At 42.9% G+C, this 18,824-nt stretch overlaps 1 protein-coding gene and 1 long non-coding RNA gene across 3 annotated transcripts in view; one reads left to right on the top strand and one right to left on the bottom strand.

Moving 5' to 3' along the window:
* Positions 1-881, bottom strand: part of ABCB10 (ATP binding cassette subfamily B member 10) — a 34,720-nt gene extending 33,839 nt beyond the window's left edge. Inside the window, exon 1 of one of the 2 annotated variants that reach the window (XM_082611511.1) lies at positions 317-881. In XM_082611511.1, coding sequence (XP_082467637.1) covers positions 317-812 — 496 coding nt within the window. In that variant the 5' untranslated portion in view covers positions 813-881. The remainder of the gene's footprint in view (positions 1-316) is intronic. The other variant, XM_082611510.1, reaches the window with a different exon arrangement.
* A 369-nt stretch (positions 882-1,250) lies between these two features.
* LOC309794789 lies at positions 1,251-18,057 on the top strand. The gene is made up of 3 exons (XR_014292190.1): positions 1,251-2,634; positions 3,422-3,535; positions 17,004-18,057. It is a non-coding gene; the product is annotated as an uncharacterized lncRNA (long non-coding RNA).
* Positions 18,058-18,824: the final 767 nt, after the last annotated feature.

Raw genomic sequence — 18,824 nt, 5'->3', positions numbered from 1 at the left:
AGCAAAGTAAAAACGGAACAGACCCGAACACTTCAACACTGAGATGCCGCCCCACTTGTATAATATGTATCAAGATAAGAAAACAAACATTAGCTCTGGGAGCGGATTCCCGGCGGGCCTGCCGGCTCCACACCGCTACAGCAGGCGCGCTTGGTCCGTACTCCAGGTGGGGACGCCCAGGTAGAGGCACCCCGTCCTCCTCACCGTTTCCAGTGGCCCCAGGTCCCCCTGCCGCCCCCGCAGTGCCTCTCTCGGCGGCCCCGGACCTCGCGTGTGTAAGGTCGCGGTGACCGAGGGGAGGGGACGGGGGCCCTACCTGCCAGCCTCCGGCGCTCGGGCTGCGCCAGCCTTAGGAGCTTCTGGGCCTCCGAGCGCCCGGCAGCCACGGGCCGCTGCAGCGGGTTGTGTCCGGGGGTCGCCGCGGCCGCAGGCAAGGCCGGCTCCCGCAGCCAAGCCTCGCCCCCAGCCCGCGCGACCGCCGCTGGGCCGCCGGGGAGCGCGGCGCGCGGGAGCCGCGGGACGCCGGGCCCGGCGAGCGCCCCGCACCTGGAGGGCCCGGAGGGCCGCGCCCACAGGGCCAGGAGCCGCGCCAGGCCCGCGCCGCCGGCGGGGCTGCCGGGACCCCCGCCCGGGCAGCGGCCCGCCCGGCACCGCGGGCCTCGCGCGGCTTCGCCACCCTCGAGGAGCGCTGGCCCCGCGTCCCCAAGCCGCGCCGGCGCCAGGAGCGTCGGCGGCGGCCGGGTCCCGGGGGCGCGGGCGGCTAGGCCCCGCCTCAGGAGCAGCCGCAGCGGCCAGGCCGGGGGGCCACGCATGGCGCCGCGTCCTCAGTCCGCAGCCTCTCCTGTGCCCGCCGCCGCCGCTAGCCGGCTTGGACCACCGCCCCGGCGCCCGCCCCATCCCGGCCCGCGCGGCCCCGCCCCGGGGCGGCGAGCCCGGCCCCGACCACCCCGGGCGCCCCGGCCCGCAGCGCCCCCCACCGGGCGGCCCAGCGACTGGCGCGCCGCCGGAGCCGCGGTGGCTGAGGCTGAAGAAAGCGCCGCGTGCCGCTGCGCCTGCTCACTGCCGCGCGGGGAGCAGTTTCGCCCTCCTCTGCCCCTCCGGAAGAACCTGGGAGCGGCGCGGGCCCTTTCTCACGCCCGCGCACGGCGGAGCGCGCAGGCGCGACCACACGGGCCCGGCGCCTGAAAGAGGCGGGCGGGTAGTGCGCTGCGGCAGTGCGCAGGCCTGGGGACCGCTGTGCTGGACGGGCTTGGCAGTGAGTGAAACTTGGGTCTCTGAGAGGGAAGGGGTCATCTCATAACGTGGACAGACGTGCGGAAGCGGACGTGGTCCGGGCGCGCCGGCCGCTCCGAGTAAGGCCAGGCAGAACGCTCAGTGTTTTAATACCCGAGCGCGGAAAGGCGGAGGGGAGGGTCTAAACCCACCGGGACGCGGAGACTTCACGGCAGGGCGTCTGTACCGCGGAGCCTGGTACTTATCTAAGAGTCCTGGTTCGGGAAGGTGGATAGCTTTTTGTTGACTCGTCAGTATTTTATAGTCCGGGACTCGGGTGAGGCCAGTGAGAGGCAATTGCCTCAGCTGCAGTATTTATGGATTCGAAAAAAAAAGTCAATAATCAAGATAAGTATTTTAGTTAAAAAATTTTTAAAGGCCAAAATTAATGCAAAAAACCCCATAATGAACAATATATCAAAATTTCAAATGCAGGATCTGCCCCCGCACTTGTACGAGCCCACCTCTCTCTCCTCACCCTGATCCCAGCCCTGGGAGCTTTATTTCCAACATCAAGCAGTTAGCAACTTTGTTTGCCAATTTGTTTGTTTGTTTAATTTTTTTGCGTTAAAATACCGTTTATCTTGATTACTGGGGCTATTTAGGGTTCCCCTAAATTTTGGCCCTAGAAAAGTGCCTCACTTACCTCCCCCTACTTGGGGCCCTGGTAGATAAGGAATGTAGGATTTTTGAGGAGAAGTACCCATAATGGAAAGATAATGCGGGATTAAATCGCACTCTAAATGCTCCTGTGAAGACAGCAGGAAGCATGCCATCCTCTAAATTCCAACCTCTGAGACCAGGGGGGCATGGAGTCCCCCCAGGTTACCTTAGGTCAGCCTCTCCCTGGTGTCTACATTCTAGAATGCAAGCTGTGATTGAAGCTGACGCTGCTGATTTATGAGTAGGTATGTCCTACTGGGAAAGATTTTGTTAGGTGACTTCTGCAAACAAGGGAGATACAGTGCCCCATACCCCACATCATGTCAGAGAATGACCTTCTCCCAGTTGGAGAGAAAGTGACAGTTGTAACTCACATCTAATCTTCCTCTTCTTTTCTGTTTCCTACTTTCCAGAAAACTGCTGCTGCTGCTGCTGCTCACTGGGGAAAGCAGACTGGCCTTTGCTTTCTGCCTTCCCTGGAATGAAGTCCGCCAGGCCTTTTCAGCCAGCAATCTCTGGGGCCTGGAGTCAAAAGAAAAATACCTGAAGTGTAGCTGATGAAAAAACCAAAACTCTCTGTGTTGCTTGCATTTCTAACAATCAGTCAGTTGATAATCTGAAAATTATCCCTGACAAAACTGTCATGCTTAAAAAAAACAAAACAAAAACCCCCCACCCAGCTATCATATGATATTCAAGGCAAGAAATTTTTTATTTACTAGCAAAGAATCTAAAGAAAGTGTCCATGGCTCTTTAAAAAAAAAAATACAATGGGGGAATGGAGCAGGGAATAATAATTGGCTGAAGGCTCATCTGGACTTATATAGTCATCACACCAAAAAAAAAAAAAAGTGTGGCCTGCTCTAAAGATATATATTAAATATATATTGGCAATTATATATATATACGTATATATATTCCCATTTTAAAATAAGGATAACTTCTCACCGCCTTTTTAGAAGTTAGGATAAAATTCCTTGGCCACTGAAAAGGGCAAGAAATGCTCTAAGGTGAGTTTGGGAAAGAAGGAAAAAAACCACTTAGATGTGAGTGGATTAGTAGTACAAAATTCCTCAGGAAAGCAAGGAAAGGCTGCACATTAATTCTGAGACAGCAAGCAGAAGTTCAGATGCTACCCACAGCGAGACAGAAAGGGCTCTCGGCAGAGGGGTGATTGATTGAACCAAGTAGTAAAATCTGGCCCTTGGTGAATGGATGCTTAATAGGTTAGGCGGCCAATAGGTGTCGAATTCAAAAAGGATGTCTTTTGGCTGAAACTTGAGATCAGTTGAGACTACTTCAGGAACAGCTCCACGTATGGGTCCTTGTCGCTCTCAAAGGACGACAAGGTGGACAACAGGAGGGGGGCCCCACTCGGAGCACAATAGCATGGGAAGCAGACAGAAGTCTCCCCAGCCTGCAGTCTGATCTGTGATCTAATGGGGGATCATTTGACCCTTCTTAGTTCATTTCTTTTTCTCTGCAGCTTGCAGCTTGTCCTGTCAGGGACAGGGTGGCAGGGTGATGGCTGAAGGTGGAGCATGCAGTTCAGTGAATCACAAACGAAAGGACTAGGATCCACGTGGGGCAGAAGTGCTTTGTAAGTTCCTCCGAAATTAAGCTTTTGGTAAGTCATCCACACTGTGTGCTTACAGCAAATGCCGATATGGCTCAGGCAGGCTGAATGCAATGTATGTAGAAGGTGTCAGCCTCTTTGGCTTTTACCTTGTCTCTCTCACCTTCTCCCAGAAGATTCTAGAGAAAGGTTGTTATGGGTTAAATTGTGTCCCTCCAAAAAAGGTATGTTGAAATCCTAAACCCCAGTACTTCAGAATGGGATCTTACTTGGAAATAGAGTTATTGCAGATATAGTTCAGATGAGGTCATTTTGGAGATGGAGTAGGGTGTCCTTATAAGAAGGTGGCCATGTGAAGACAGAGACATACGGGGAAAATGCCACGTGGTGACAAAGGCAGAGATCCAGTTATACAGCTGCAAGCCAAGGAACACCAAAGATGGCCAGCAAATCAGCAGAAACTGCCAATAGGCAAGGAGTGATTCTCCTACAAGTGTCAAAGGGAGCATGGCCCTCCAAAACCTTGATTTCAGAATTCTACCCTCTAGAACCATGAGACAATAAATTTGTTTTAAGCCACCAGTTTGTTTTTGTTTTATTAAGGTAGCTCTAGGAAAGTAGTACAAAGGTCAGTATCTCGTCTGATACTGCAACACATGCTCACTATTTGTCCACTTACTCATGTTTGGCCAAAAAAGCAACTGAGTTATTCAGGCTACTTTATTTATTTATTTTTAAAAAATATTTATCTATTTATTTATTTGGTTGCACTGGGTCTTAGTTGTGGCATGTGGGCTCCTTAGTTGTGGCATGCAAACTCTTAGTTGCGGCATGCATGTGGGATCTAGTTCCCTAACAATGGATGGAACCCGGGCCCCCCTGCATTGGGAGAACAGAGTCCTAACGACTGTGCCACCAGGGAAGTCCCTATTCAGGCTACTTTAAATAGTCAGTTTGCAGATCACAACTGGTACAATGCTTAACTTTATTTTACCAAAAAGTATGTTCAGCAGCTGTCCAGATTTCAGGCTACACAAAGAACCTTGCATGATCTAATGAAATGTAGCTCGGGACTGTTCCACAAAAGACAGCATAAATGAAACTAGACGGTGCACCTGATTCTATGCTCTTTATAACATTTAGGTATGGTATTTTTTTTTATGTTAAGAGGCTGAGGTTGTACCCAGATATACAGAAAAAGGACCCATACCCTATTACTTTTCTCATTCAGTTCTAGTTTCACCTCATGCTTAAAAGATGGAAGGTTGACTGCAGGGTATATGATAACTATATTTTTCAATCCAAAATATAAGATCTTAACACTATCATTCTCATTCCAATTTGTAGATTTCTAACTATAAAATTAGGTGCAGACCTAATAGAAAAATGGGCAAAGAAAATGAACAGGCATTTCACCCAAAAGGAAATTCAAATGGCTCAGACATATTAAAAAAAAAGAAAAAAAGGTGTTCTATCTAATTTATAATGAGACACGAAAATTAAAATGACAAGCAGATACCCTATTCCTTTAACAATTTAGTGACGATCAAAAAGTTCAACTATATTATATTGATGAGAGTGAGGTATAAAAATAAGCAAGGCTGATGTAAATTGCCACAGTAGTTCTGGAAAGCTCTTATATCTATTAAAAATTTAAATGCATATATCCTTTGATCCTGCAAACGCCCCCAGGATTTTAAAAAATAGACTTTATTTTCCTAGAGCAGTTTTATGTTCACAGCAAAATTGAGTGGAAAGTACAGAGAGTTCCCATGGACCCCTTTTTCCCACACACAGCACAGCCCCCAAACCACCACACCCCCACCAGACGGGACATTTGTTACAATGGATGAACCTACATTGATGCATCATCATCACTCAGAGTCCATAGCATACATTAGGGTTTGCTCTTGCTGTTGTACATGCTATGGATTTTAACAAGTGTATAATGACATGTATCCACCATAATAGTATCATAGAGAGTATTTTCAGTGCTCTGAAAATCCCCTGTGCTTTGCCTGTTCATCCCTCCCTCCCCCCAACCCCCTACAACCACTGATCTTTTTACTGTCTCCATAGTTTTGCCTTTTCCAGAATTCCATATAATATAGTTGGAATCATACAGCATGTAGCATTTCAGATTATCTTCTTTCACTTATAATATACATTTAAGTTTCCTCCATGACTTTTCATGGCTTGATAGTTCATTTCTTTTTATTATTATTATTATTATTTTTTTGGTTTGTTTGTTTGTTTTGCGGTATGCGGGCCTCTCACTGTTGTGGCCTCTCCCGTTGTAGAGCACAGGCTCCTGACGCACAGGCTCAGCGGCCATGGCTCACGGGCCCAGCCACTCCGCGGCATGTGGGATCTTCCTGGACCGGGGCACGAACCCGTGTCCCCTGCATTGGCAGGCGGACTCTCAACCACTACACCACCAGGGAAGCCCTCTTTTTATTATTGACTAATATTCCATTGCCTGGATATACCACAGTTTATTAATCTATTCACCTAGTGAAGGACATCTTGGTTGCTTCCCAATTTTGACAATTATGAATAAAGCTGCTATAAACATCTGTGGGCAGTTTTTTGTGTGTATGTAAGTTTTCAAGTCCTTTGGGCAAACACAAAGGAGCACCACTTGTGGATCATACCATTAGAGTATGTTTAGTTTTGTAAGAAACTGCCAAACTTCCTTCCAAAGTGTCTGTATATTTTGCATTCCCACCAACAATGAATGGGAGTTCCTGTTGCTCCATATCCTTGTCAGCATTTGGTGTTGTAACTGTTTTGCATTTTAGCCATTCTAATAGGTGTGTCACTTCTAGGAATTTAGGCTATATATATATACTCCCACATGTGTGGAATGATAAATATGTACCAAATATTTATTACAGTGTTGTTTATAATAGCAAGACTGTAAATTGCAGTCCAGCATTAGGGCATTGGTTAAATAAATTCAGGTACATTCATGCAATGGAAGACCATGCAATCTTCAAAAAAATGAGGCAGCTCTATATGCACCAATTTGGAACCATACCCTAGATGTACAATGAAAACAGCGAGGTGCAGGGCTGCATGTATAATATAGTGTATTTGTGTAAAAAGTAAAAAATATAAATACACTGACAGGCACTAATATTCATATATTCATAGAATATATTTGGAAGGATACACAAGGAACAGTGGTTGCCTCTGGGGAGAAGTGAATGGGGTATAAGGGTAGGTGTCCTTCTGTAACTTTTGGATTTTTCACCATTATTCAAAAATCAGTTAATACTATTGACAAACAACTAAGAAAACAAAGATAAGAAAAAAAAGGAAGAAGAAATTTTTTAAGATAGCAAAAGATTACCTAAAAGCAAAATATGGGGGAGTTCCCTGGTGGTCTAGTGGTTAGGATTTGGTGCTTTCACTGCCGTGGCCAGGGTTCATTTCAGTCCCTGGTTGAGGAACTGAGATCCCGCAAGCCATGCGGTGTGGCCATAAATAAATAAATAAATAAATAAATAAATAAATAAATAAATAAAAATACCCATCTCCATCATTGTCTATAAAAATAGATAAAGAACCCACAGCCACTTGAGAAAATTAACAGAGAATGGTCAATTCTGAGACATTGTGGTAGATTAGACCTTCAAGATACAGAAAAAGTTCTCAAAGCCTCCAGGCAAAAGGGTTAAATAACTTGCAAGGGCAAGAGAACTAGACAGCCTTCAGACTTCAGACTTCTCCAAAGTAACACACAAAGTAAGGCAACCATGGAGCAGCTCTGAAAAGAAAAGTATGAACTAAAGATTTTAGTCTGTATTAGTTGCCTAGGGCTATCATAACAAATTACCAAACTTGGTGGCTTAAAACAATGGACATTTATTCTCTCAGAGTTCTGGAGGCCAGAAGTCTGAAATCAGGGTGTTGGCAGAATTGGTTTCTTCTGGTGGCTCTGAGGGACAATCTGTTGTTCCATGCCTCACTCCTAGCTGCCAGTGGGTGCCAGCATTCTTGGCTTATAGCTGCATAACTGCAATCTCTGTCTCTGTCTTCACATGGTCTTCCCCTCTGTGTCTCTGTTTAAAATCTCACCCTCTTTTCTCTAGAAGAACACCAGTCATTGCATTTCAGGTCCATCCTAAATCAAGGATACTCTCATCCCAAGATTTGCAGATAATTATATCTGCAAAAACCCAATTTCCAAATAAGTTGATGCACAAGTACCAGGGGTTAGGACTTGAATATCTCTCTCTCTTTTTTTTAATGTTAATTTATTTATTTGGCTGTACTGGGTCTTAGTTGCAGCACGTGGGATCTTTAGTTGTGGCATGTGAACTCTTAGTTGCGGCATGTGGGATCTAGTTCCCTGGCCAGGGATCAAACCTGGGCCCCCTGCATTGGGAGGGCAGAGTCTTAGTCACTGGGCCAAGGAAGTCCCTTGAACATCTCTCTTTGTGGGACACTATTCAACCCACTATATTCTCCTTCAAGTATCAACACTATAGAAAAATTTATTTGAACATGCAGAAGCTTGGGAAAAACAGAGTTTATGAGCCCCACTTGAAGAGTCTATTAGAGGATGAACTTCAACTAAGTGATGTTGGGGAAAACTTTTATAAAGCCAGTATAATATTGATACTGATTCCTGTTTAAAATAATACAGAAACAATTACAGACTGATGTCACTTATGATTATCAAGACTAAGATACTTTATTATATGTTAGGGCTGCCTGAACAAAATATTACAGACTGGGTGGCTTAAACAGCAGAAATTTATTTTCTCACAGTCTTGGAGGCTGAAAGTCCAAGATAAGGTGACAGCAGGTTTTGTTTCTTCTGAGGCCTCTCTCCTTGGCTTGCAGATGGCCACCTTCTCCTTGAGTCTGCACACGGCCTTTCTTTTGTATGCATGCCTGTCTTGGTCCAAATGTCTTCTTCTTATAAGAAAACCAGTCACATTGGATTAAGACCCACCCTAAAGACCTCATTTTAACTTAATTACCTCTTTAAAGACCCTATCTCCAAACACAGTCACATTCTGAGGTACTGTAGCTTAGGACTTCAACATTTTAGGTAGACACAATTCAGCAGACAGATACTAAACAAAATATTAGTAAACAGAATGTACCACCACATTAAGGAAATAATGCATCATGTCCAAGTACAATTTAATCCTAAAATACAAGGTTGGTTCAATATTTGGAAATTCATTAATATAGTACAATTGACCCTTGAATAACATGCAGGTTAGGGGCACCGACCCTCTGTGCAGTTAAAAAATCCAAGAATAATTTATAGTTGGCCCTTGGTATACACAGTTTCTCCATTATCTGAAGATCCTCTGTATCCCCAGCTCTACATTTGAGGATTCAACCAATCGTGGATTGTGCAGTACTATAGTATTTACTATTGAAAACAATTTGAGTATAAGTGGACCCACACAGTTCAAACCCATGTTGTTCAAGGGTCAACTGTATATACCATATTAACACATTTAAGGAGAAAAATAACATCATCTCCCTAGATTTTGAAAAATCATTGACAAAATTCAACTCTTATTCCTATTCATATATATATCATATATCTTAGCTCTAAACCACCATCTACTTAGAGGGGAAATACTAGAGGCATTTCTATTAAGATCAGGAACAGGAAAAGGATGCCCATTATGTACATTACTACTTAACATTGTATTGATACTAGAGATATTAACCAATGCTAATTATAAAAGGAGACAGGAGAATTGGTAAAAAAAAAAAAAAAAAGAAAATGCAGATGATATGATAGTAACCCTAAATAGCCTTAGAGAATCAAAATTAAAGCTGACTCAACAAAAAGTTTCATTAAGATAGCAAAATATTGTACAGTATCAGCATACAACAAATAAGAGGGACTTCCCTGGTGGCGCAGTGGTTAAGAATCCGCCTGCCAATGCAGGAAACACGGGTTCAAGCCCTGGTCCGGGAAGATCCCACATGCCACGGAACAACTAAGCCCGTGCGCCACAACTACTAAGCCTGCACTCTAGAGCCCACGAGCCACAACTACTGAGCCCTTGTGCCACAACTACTGAAGCCTGCGTGCCTAGAGCCCGTGCTCTGCTACAAGAGAAGCCACCGCAATGAGAAGCATACGCATGCAACGGAGAGTAGCCCCCGCTCGCCACAACTGGAGAAAGCCCACGTGCAGCAACGAAGACCCATCGCAGCCAAAAATAAATAAATAAAAGAAATAAATTTCTTAAAAGAAAAAGAGGCTTCAGATACACAATTGCCATGTAGACAATATAATATAGAAAATGTATTTAGGAATAAACATAAAAACAAATGTGCAAAATTTATATGGGGATACTTTGAAACACTTCTAAAAGATACAACAGTGAATTTTAAACAAATGGAAAAACATCCAGTGTTCTTAGACAGAACATCTCAGTATCATAAACACATTAGTTCTCTATAAGTTAATTTATGAATTTAACATGACCTCAATAAAAATACCAATAAATCTTTTCTAGGACCCAATCTATTTGATACTGAAGTTCATGTAGAAAAATAAACATACAACTAGGAAAACATGGCCAAAATATATGAAAAAGTATTGACCTTGCCTAGTAATTAAGTGCTAATTAAAGCCATGAGATATCAGTCTCTCCCTACTAAATTAACCAGTTGCATTCACCACTATATTAAATGAACCCAGATATTTAAAACAACAAGTATTTACTGTATAGCACAGGGAACTATATTCAGTATCTTGTAATAACCTATAACGGAAAAGAATCTGAAAAACAACATTTATATATATAATGTTTTAATGTTTTAAATTTTTAATCTTTTAAAATTTTAGAATTAAAAAAAATTTTTTAATTAGAAATTTTTTTTTCTTTTTTAACATCTTTATTGGAGTATAATTGCTTTACAATGGTGTGTTAGTTTCTGCTTTATAACAAAGTGAATCAGTTATACATATACATATGTCCACATATCTCTTCCCTCTTGCATCTCCCTCCCTCCCACCCTCCCTATCCCACCCCTCTAGGTGGTCACAAAGCACCGAGCTGATCTCCCTGTGCTATGCGGCTCCTTCCCACTAGCTATCTGTTTTACGTTTGGTAGTATATATATGTCCATGCCACTCTCTCACTTTGTCCCAGCTTACCCTTCCCCCTCCCCGTACCCTCAAGTCCGTTCTCTACGAGGTCTGCATCTTTATTCCCGTCTTGCCCCTAGGTTCTTCATGACAACTTTTTTTAGATTCCATATATATGTGTTAGCATACAGTATTTGTTTTTCTCTTTCTGACTTACTTCACTCTGTATGACAGTCTCTAGGTCCATCCACCTCACTACAAATAACTCAGTTTTGTTCCTTTTTATGGCTGAGAAATATTCCATTATATATATGTGCCACATCTTCTTTATCCATTCATCTGTTGATGGATACTTCGGTTGCTTCCATGTCCTGGCTATTGTAAATAGAGCTGCAATGAACATTTTGGTACATGACTCTTTTTTTTTTTTTTTTTTTTTTTTTTTGCTGTACGCGGGCCTCTCACTGCTGTGGCCTCTCCCGTTGCGGAGCACAGGCTCCGGACACACAGGCTCCGCGGCCATGGCTCGCGGGCCCAGCCGCTCCGCGGCATGTGGGATCTTCCGGGATCGGGGCACGAACCCGTGTCCCCTGCATCGGCAGGCGGACTCTCAACCACTGCGCCACCAGGGAAGCCCTGTACATGACTCTTTTTGAATTATGGTTTTCTCAGGGTATATGCCCAGTAGTGGGATTGCTGGGTCATATCATAGTTTTATTTTTAGTTTTTTAAGGAACCTCCATACTGTTCTCCATAGTGGCTGTATCAATTTGCATTCCCACAAACAGTGCAAGAGGGTTCCCTTTTCTCCACACCCTCTCCAGCATTTATTGTTTCTAGATTTCTTGATGATGGCCATTCTGACTGGTGTGAGATGATATCTCATTGTAGTTTTGATTTGCATTTCTCTAATGATTAATGATGTTGAGCATTCTTTCATGTGTTTGTTGGCAGTCTGTATATCTTCTTTGGAAAAAGGTCTATTTAGGTCTTCTGCCCATTTTTGGATTGGGTTGTTTGTTTTTTTGATACTGAGCTGCATGAGCTGCTTGTAAATTTTGGAGATTAATCCTTTGTCAGTTGCTTCATTTGCAAATATTTTCTCCCATTCTGAGGGTTGTCTTTTGGTCTTGTTTATGGTTTCCTTTGCTGTGCAAAAGCTTTGAAGTTTCATTTGGTCCCATTTGTTTATTTTTGTTTTTATTTCCATTTCTCTAGGAGGTGGGTCAAAAAGGATCTTGCTGTGATTTATGTCGTAGAGTGTTCTGCCTATGTTTTCCTCTAAGAGTTTGATAGTGTCTGGCCTTACATTTAGGTCTTTAATCCATTTTGAGCTTGTTTTTGTGTATGGTGTTAGGGAGTGATCTAACCTCATATTTTACATGTACCTGTCCAGTTTTCTCAGCACCACTTATTGAAGAGGCTGTCCTTTCTCCACTGTACATTCCTGCCTCCCTTATCAAAGATAAAGTGACCATATGTGCGTGGGTTTATCTCTGGGCTTTCTATCCTGTTCCATTGATCTATATTTCTGTTTTTGTGCCAGTACCATACTGTTTTGATTACTGTAGCTTTGTAGTATAGTCTGAAGTCAGGGAGCCTGATTCCTCCAGCTCCGTTTTTCGTTCTCAAGATTGCTTTGGCTATTCGGGGTCTTTTGTGTTTCCATACAAATTGTGAAATTTTTTGTTCTAGTTCTATGAAAAATGCCAGTGGTAGTTTGATAGGGATTGAATTGAATCTGTAGATTGCTTTAGGTAGTAGAGTCATTTTCACAATGTTGATTCTTCCAATCCAAGAACATGGTATATCTCTCCATCTATTTGTATCATCTTTAATTTCTTTCATCAGTGTCTTATAATTTTCTGCATACAGGTCTTTTGTCTCCTTAGGTCGATTTATTCCTACATATTTTATTCTTTTTGTTGCAGTGGTAAATGGGAGTGTTTTCTTGATTTCACTTTCAGATTTTTCATCATTAGTGTATAGGAATGCCAGAGATTTCTGTGCATTAATTTTGTATCCTGCTACTTTACCAAATTCATTGATTAGCTCTAGTAGTTTTCTGGTAGCATCTTTAGGATTCTCTATGTGTAGTATCCTGTCATCTGCAAACAGTGACAGCTTTACTTCTTCTTTTCCAATTTGGTTTCCTTTTATTTCTTTTTCTTCTCTGATTGCTGTGGCTAAAACTTCCAAAGCTATGTTGAATAATAGTAGTGAGAGTGGGCAACCTTGTCTTGTTCCTGATCTTAGTGGAAGTGGTTTCAGTTTTTCACCATTGAGGACAATGTTGGCTGTGGGTTTGTCATATATGGCCTTTATTATGTTGAGGAAAGTTCCATCTATGCCTACTGTCTGGAGGGTTTTTATCATAAATGGGTGTTGAATTTTGTCAAAAGCTTTCTCTGCATCTATTGAGATGATCATATGGTTTTTCTTCTTCAATTTGTTAATAAGGTGTATCACATTGATTGATTTGCATATATTGAAGAACCCTGCATTCCTGGGATAAACCCCACTTGATCATGGTGTATGATCCTTTTAATGTGCTGTTGGATTCTGTTTGGTAGTATTTTGTTGAGGATTTTTGCATCTGTGTTCATCAGTGATATTGGCCTGTAGTTTTCTTTCTTTGTGACATTTTTGTCTGGTTTTGGCATCAGATTGACGGTGGCCTCGTAGAATGAGTTTGGGTGTGTTCCTCCCTCTGCTATATTTTGGAAGAGTTTGAGAAGGATAGGTGTTAGCTCTTCTCTAAATGTTTGATAGAATTCACCTGTGAAGCTATCTGGTCCTGGGCTTTTGTTTGTTGGAAGATTTCTTTTTTTTAATGTAACAATGTTGGTTTCTTTATTTTTTTTTTAATTCAAGTATAATTGACTTACAGCACTGTTAGTTCCAGGTATACAACATAGTAATTTGATATTTCTATACATTACAAAATGATTGTTGGAAGATTTTTAATCACAGTTTCAATTTCAGTGCTTGTGATTGGTCTCTTCATATTTTCTATTTCTTCCTGGTTCCGTCTGGAAGGTTGTGCATTTCTAAGAATTTGTCCATTTCTTCCAGGTTGTCCATTTTATTAGCATATAGCTGCTTGTAGTAATCTCTCATGATCCTTTGTATTTCTGCAGTGTCAGTTGTTACTTCTCCTTTTTCATTTCTAATTCTATTGATTTGAGTCTTCTCCCTTTTTTTCTTGAGAAGTCTGGCTAATGGTTTATCAATTTTGTTTATCTTCTCAAAGAACCAGCTTTTAGTTTTATTGATCTTTGCTATCGTTTCCTTCATTTCTTTTTCATTTATTTCTGATCTGATCTTTATGATTTCTTTCCTTCTGCTAACTTTGGGGATTTTTTTGTTCTTCTTTCTCTAATTGCTTTAGGTGTTAGGTTAGGTTGTTTTTTTGAGATGTTTCTTGTTTATTAAGGTAGGATTATATTGCTATAAACTTCCCTCTTAGAACTGCTTTTGCTGCATCCCATAGGTTTTGGGTTGTCGTGTTTTCATTGTCATTTGTTTCTAGGTATTTTTTGATTTCCTCTTTGATTTCTTCAGTGAACTCGTGGTTATTAAGTAGTGTGTTCTTTAGCCTCCATGTGTTTGTATTTCTTACAGATTTTTTCCTGTAATTGATATCTAGTCTCATAGCGTTGTGGTCGGAAAAGATACTTGATATGATTTCAATTTTCTTAAATTTACCAAGGCTTGATTTGTGACCCAAGGTATGATCTATCCTGGAGAATGTTCCATGAGCACTTGAGAAAAATGTGTATTCTGTTGTTTTTGGATGGAATGTCCTATAAATATCAATTAAGTCCATCTTGTTTAATTTATCCTTTAAAGCTTGTGTTTCCTTATTTTCATTTTGGATGATCTGTCCATTGGTGAAAGTTGGGTGTTAAAGTCCCCTACTATGATTGTGTTACTGTCAATTTCCCCTTTTATGGCTGTTAGCATTTGCCTTATGTATTGAGGTGCTCCTATGTTGGGTGCATAAATATTTACAATTGTTATATCTTCTTCTTGGATTGATCCCTTGATCATTATGTAGTGTCCTTGTTTGTCTCTTGTAATAGTCTTTAAAGTCTATTTTGTCTGATATGAGAATTGCTACTCCAGCTTTCTTTTGATTTCCATTTGCATGGAATATCTTTTTCCATCCCCTCACTTTCGGTCTGTATGTGTCCCTAGGTGTGAAGTGGGTGTCTTGTAGACAGCACATATATGGGTCTTGTTTTTGTATCCATTCAGCCAGTCTGTGTCTTTTGGTTGGAGCATTTAATCCATTTACATGTAAGGTAATTATCAATATGTATGTTCCTATTACCATTTTCTTAATTGTTTTGGGTTTATTATTGTAGGTCTTTTCCTTCTCTTGTGTTTCCTGCCTAGAGAAGTTCCTTTAGCATTTTTTGTAAAGCTGGTTTGGTGGTGCTGAATTCTCTTAGCTTTTGCTTGTCTGTGAAGCTTTTAATTTCTCCGTCAAATCTAAATGAGATCCTTGCTAGGTAGAGTAATCTTGGTTGTAGGTTTTTCTCCTTCATCACTTTAAATATGTCCTGCCAGTCCCCTCTGGCTTGCAGAGTTTCTGCTGAAAGATCAGCTGTTAACCTTATGGGGATTCCCTTATGTGTTGTTTTCCCTTGCTGCTTTTAATATTTGTTCTTTGTATTTAATTTTTGATAGTTTGATTAATATGTGTCTTGTCGTGTTTCTCCTTGGATTTATTTTGTATGGGACTCTCTGCACTTCCTGGACTTGATTAACTATTTCCTTTCCCATTTTAGGGAAGTTTTCAACTATAATCTCTTCAAATATTTTCTCAGTCCCTTTCTTTTTCTCTTCATTTTCTGCGACCCCTATAATTTGAATGTTGGTGTGTTTAATATTGTCCCAGGGCTTCCCTGGTGGCGCAGTGGTTGAGAGTCCGCCTGCCGATGCAGGGGACACGGGTTCGTGCCCCTATCCCGGAAGATCCCACATGCCGCGCAGCAGCTGGGCCCGCGAGCCATGGCCGCGGAGCCTGTGTGTCCGGAGCCTGTGCTCCGCAATGGGAGAGGCCACAGCAGTGAGAGGCCCGCGTACAGCAAAAAAAAAAAAAAAAAAAAAAAATATTGTCCCAGAGGTCTCTGAGACTGGCCTCAATTCTTTTCATTCTTTTTTCTTTATTCTGCTCTGAAGTAGTTATTTCCACTATTTTATCTTCCAGGTCACTTATCCGTTCTTCTGCCTCAGTTATTCTGCTATTGATCCCTTCTAGAGAATTTTTAATTTCATTTATTGTGTTGTTCATCACTGTTTGTTAGCTCTTTAGTTCTTGTAGGTCCTTGTTAAATGTTTCTTGCATTTTCACTATTCTATTTCCAAGATTTTGGATCATCTTTACTATCATTATTCTGAATTCTTTTTCAGGTAGACTATTTCCTCTTCATTTGTTAGGCCTGGTGGGTTTTTACCTTGCTCCTTCATCTGCTGTGTGTTGCTCTGTCTTCTTATTTTGCTTATCTTACTGTGTTTGGGGTCTCCTTTTCGCAGGCTGCAGGTTCGTAGTTCCCGTTGTTTTTGGTGTCTGTCCCCAGTGGCTAAGGTTGGTTCAGTGGGTTGTGTAGGCTTCCTGGTGGAGGGGACTAATGCCCGTGTTCTGGTGGATGAGGTTGCATCTTGTCTTCTTGGTGGGCAGGTCCATGTCTGGTTGTGTGTTTTGGGGTGTCTGTGACCTTATTATGACTTTAGGTAGCCTCTGTGCTAATGGATGGGGTTGTGTTCCTGTCCTGCTAGTTGTTTGGCATAGGGTGTCCAGCACTGTAGCTTGCTGGTCGTTGAGTGAAGCTGGGTGCTGGTGTTGAGATGGAGATCTCTGGGAGATTTTCGCTGTTTGATATCACGTGGAGCTGGTAGGTCTCTTGTGGACCAGTGTCCTGAAGTTGGCTCTCCCACCTCAGTGGCAGAGCACTGACTCCTGGCTGGAGCACCAAGAGCCTGTCCTCCACATGGCTAAGAATAAAAGGGAGAAAAAAATAGAAAGAAAGAAAGAGGATAAAATAAAATAAAGATAAAATAAAATAAACTTATTAAAATAAAAAATAATTATTAAGAAAAAAATTTTTTAAAGTAAAAAAAAAAAAACAAAAACGGACGGACAGACCCTAGGACAAATGGTGAAAGCAAAGCTATACAGACAAAATCTCTCACAGAAGCATACACATACACACTCACAAAAAGAGGAAGAGGGGAAAAAATAATCTATCTTGCTCCCAAAGTCCACCTCCTCAATTTGGGATGATTCGTTGTCTATTCAGGTATTCCACAGATGCAGGGTACATCATGTTGATTGTGGAGATTTAATCCGCTGCTCCTGAGGCTGCTGGGAGAAATTTCCCTTTCTCTTCTTTGTTCGCACAGCTCCCGGGGGTTCAGCTTTGGATTTGGCCCCGCCTCTGCGTGAAGGTCGCCGGAGGGCCTCTGTTCTTCGGTCAGACAGGACGGGGTTAAAGGAGCAGCTGATTCATGGTGTCTGGCTCACTCAGGCTGGGGGGAGGGAGCGGTACGGAGTGCGGGGCGAGCCTGCGGCGGCAGAGGCCGGTGTGACGTTGCACCAGCCTGAGGCGTGCCGTGCGTTCTCCCGGGGAAGTTGTCCCTGGATCCCAGGAGCCTGGCAGTGGCGGGCTGCACAGGCTCCTGGGAGGGGAGGTGTGGATGGTGACCTGTGCTCGCACACAGGCTTCTTGGTGGCGGCAGCAGCAGCCTTAGCGTCTCATTCCCGTCTCTGGGGTCCGCACTGATAGCCGCGGCTCGCGCCCGTCTCTGGACCTCCTTTAAGCAGTGCTCTTAATCCCCTCTCCTCGCGCACCACTTGCCTCTTTGGCAGGTCCAGACTTTTCCCGGACTCCCTTCCGGCCAGCCGTGGCGCACTAACCCGCTTCAGGCTGTGTTCATGCCGCCAACCCCAGTCCTCTCCCTGCGCTCCGACCGCAGCCCGAGCCTCAGCTCCCAGCCCCGCCCGCCCCGGCAGCCAAGCAGACAAGCTTCTCGGGCTGGTGAGTGCCGGTCGGCACCGATCCTCTGTGCGGGAATCTCTCTGCTTTGCCCTCCGCACCCCTGTTGCTGTGCTCTCCTCTGCGGCTCCGAAGCTCCCCCCGCTCGCCACCCGCAGCCCCGCCCGCGAAGGGGCTTCTAGTGTGGAAACCTTTCCTCCTTCACGGCTCCCTCCCACTGGTGCAGGTACCGTCCCTATCCTTTTGTCTCTGTTTTTCCTTTTTTTTTTTTTGCCCTACCCACGTACGTGGGGGAGTTTCTTGCCTTTTGGGAAGTCTGAGGTCTTCTGCCAGCATTCAGTAGATGTTCTGTAAGAACTGTTCCACATGTAGATGTATTTCTGATGTATTTGTGGGGAGGAAGGTGGTCTTACTCTTCCGCCATCTTGAAGCTCCTCCCCCTAAAATTTTTAAGATTAAAATTTTTTAATTAAAAAAATTTTTAATTAAAAAATTTAAATTATAATTTTAAAAAATCTTAATTTTAATTAAAAATTTTTAATTATAATTTTAGAATTTTTAAAATTTTATAATTTAAAAAAACATTTATATATATATGTTTTATATATATAAAACTGAATCACTTTGTTGTACACTGAAAACTAGCACAATATTGTCAATCAACTATAATTCAATTTTAAAAATTAAGCAAAATATTTAAAAGTACCATACCAAGTATTGTGGAGAATGTAAGCAAACAGCACACTCATACACCTTTTGGTGGAATTCTTTTTTTTTTTTTTTTTTTTTTTTTGTTGCGGTATGCGGGCCTCTCACTGTTGTGGCCTCTCCCGTTGCGGAGCACAGGCTCCGGATGTGCAGGCCCAGCGGCCATGGCTCACGGGCCCAGCCGCTCCGCGGCATATGGGATCCTCCCAGACCGGGGCACGAACCCGTATCCCCTGCATCGGCAGGCGGACTCTCAACCACTGCGCCACCAGGGAGGCCCTTGGTGGAATTCTTAATTGTACAATCTTTTGGGAGGACTATTTGGCAACATGTTAAAAAAAAACTCGACAAATACACTTCATTTTTTTTTTAATACACTTCATTTTAATGTTCCACTTCTAGGAACTTAATCTAAAGAAATTGTTAGGAATTTGTAGCAAACTGAATGGTCCAGAGTTCAAGATTCATAAAACAAATTTTGGTACCTCCCTACAATGGACGACTTTGAGGCCATTAAAAA

Source organism: Mesoplodon mirus (assembly GCF_964341445.2).
Source record: "Mesoplodon mirus genome assembly, chromosome: 2".
In the NCBI taxonomy this organism is placed as follows: domain Eukaryota; kingdom Metazoa; phylum Chordata; class Mammalia; order Artiodactyla; family Ziphiidae; genus Mesoplodon; species Mesoplodon mirus.
Note: the sequence above shows the minus strand (reverse complement) of the source record. Positions and strands in the feature narration are given on the sequence as shown.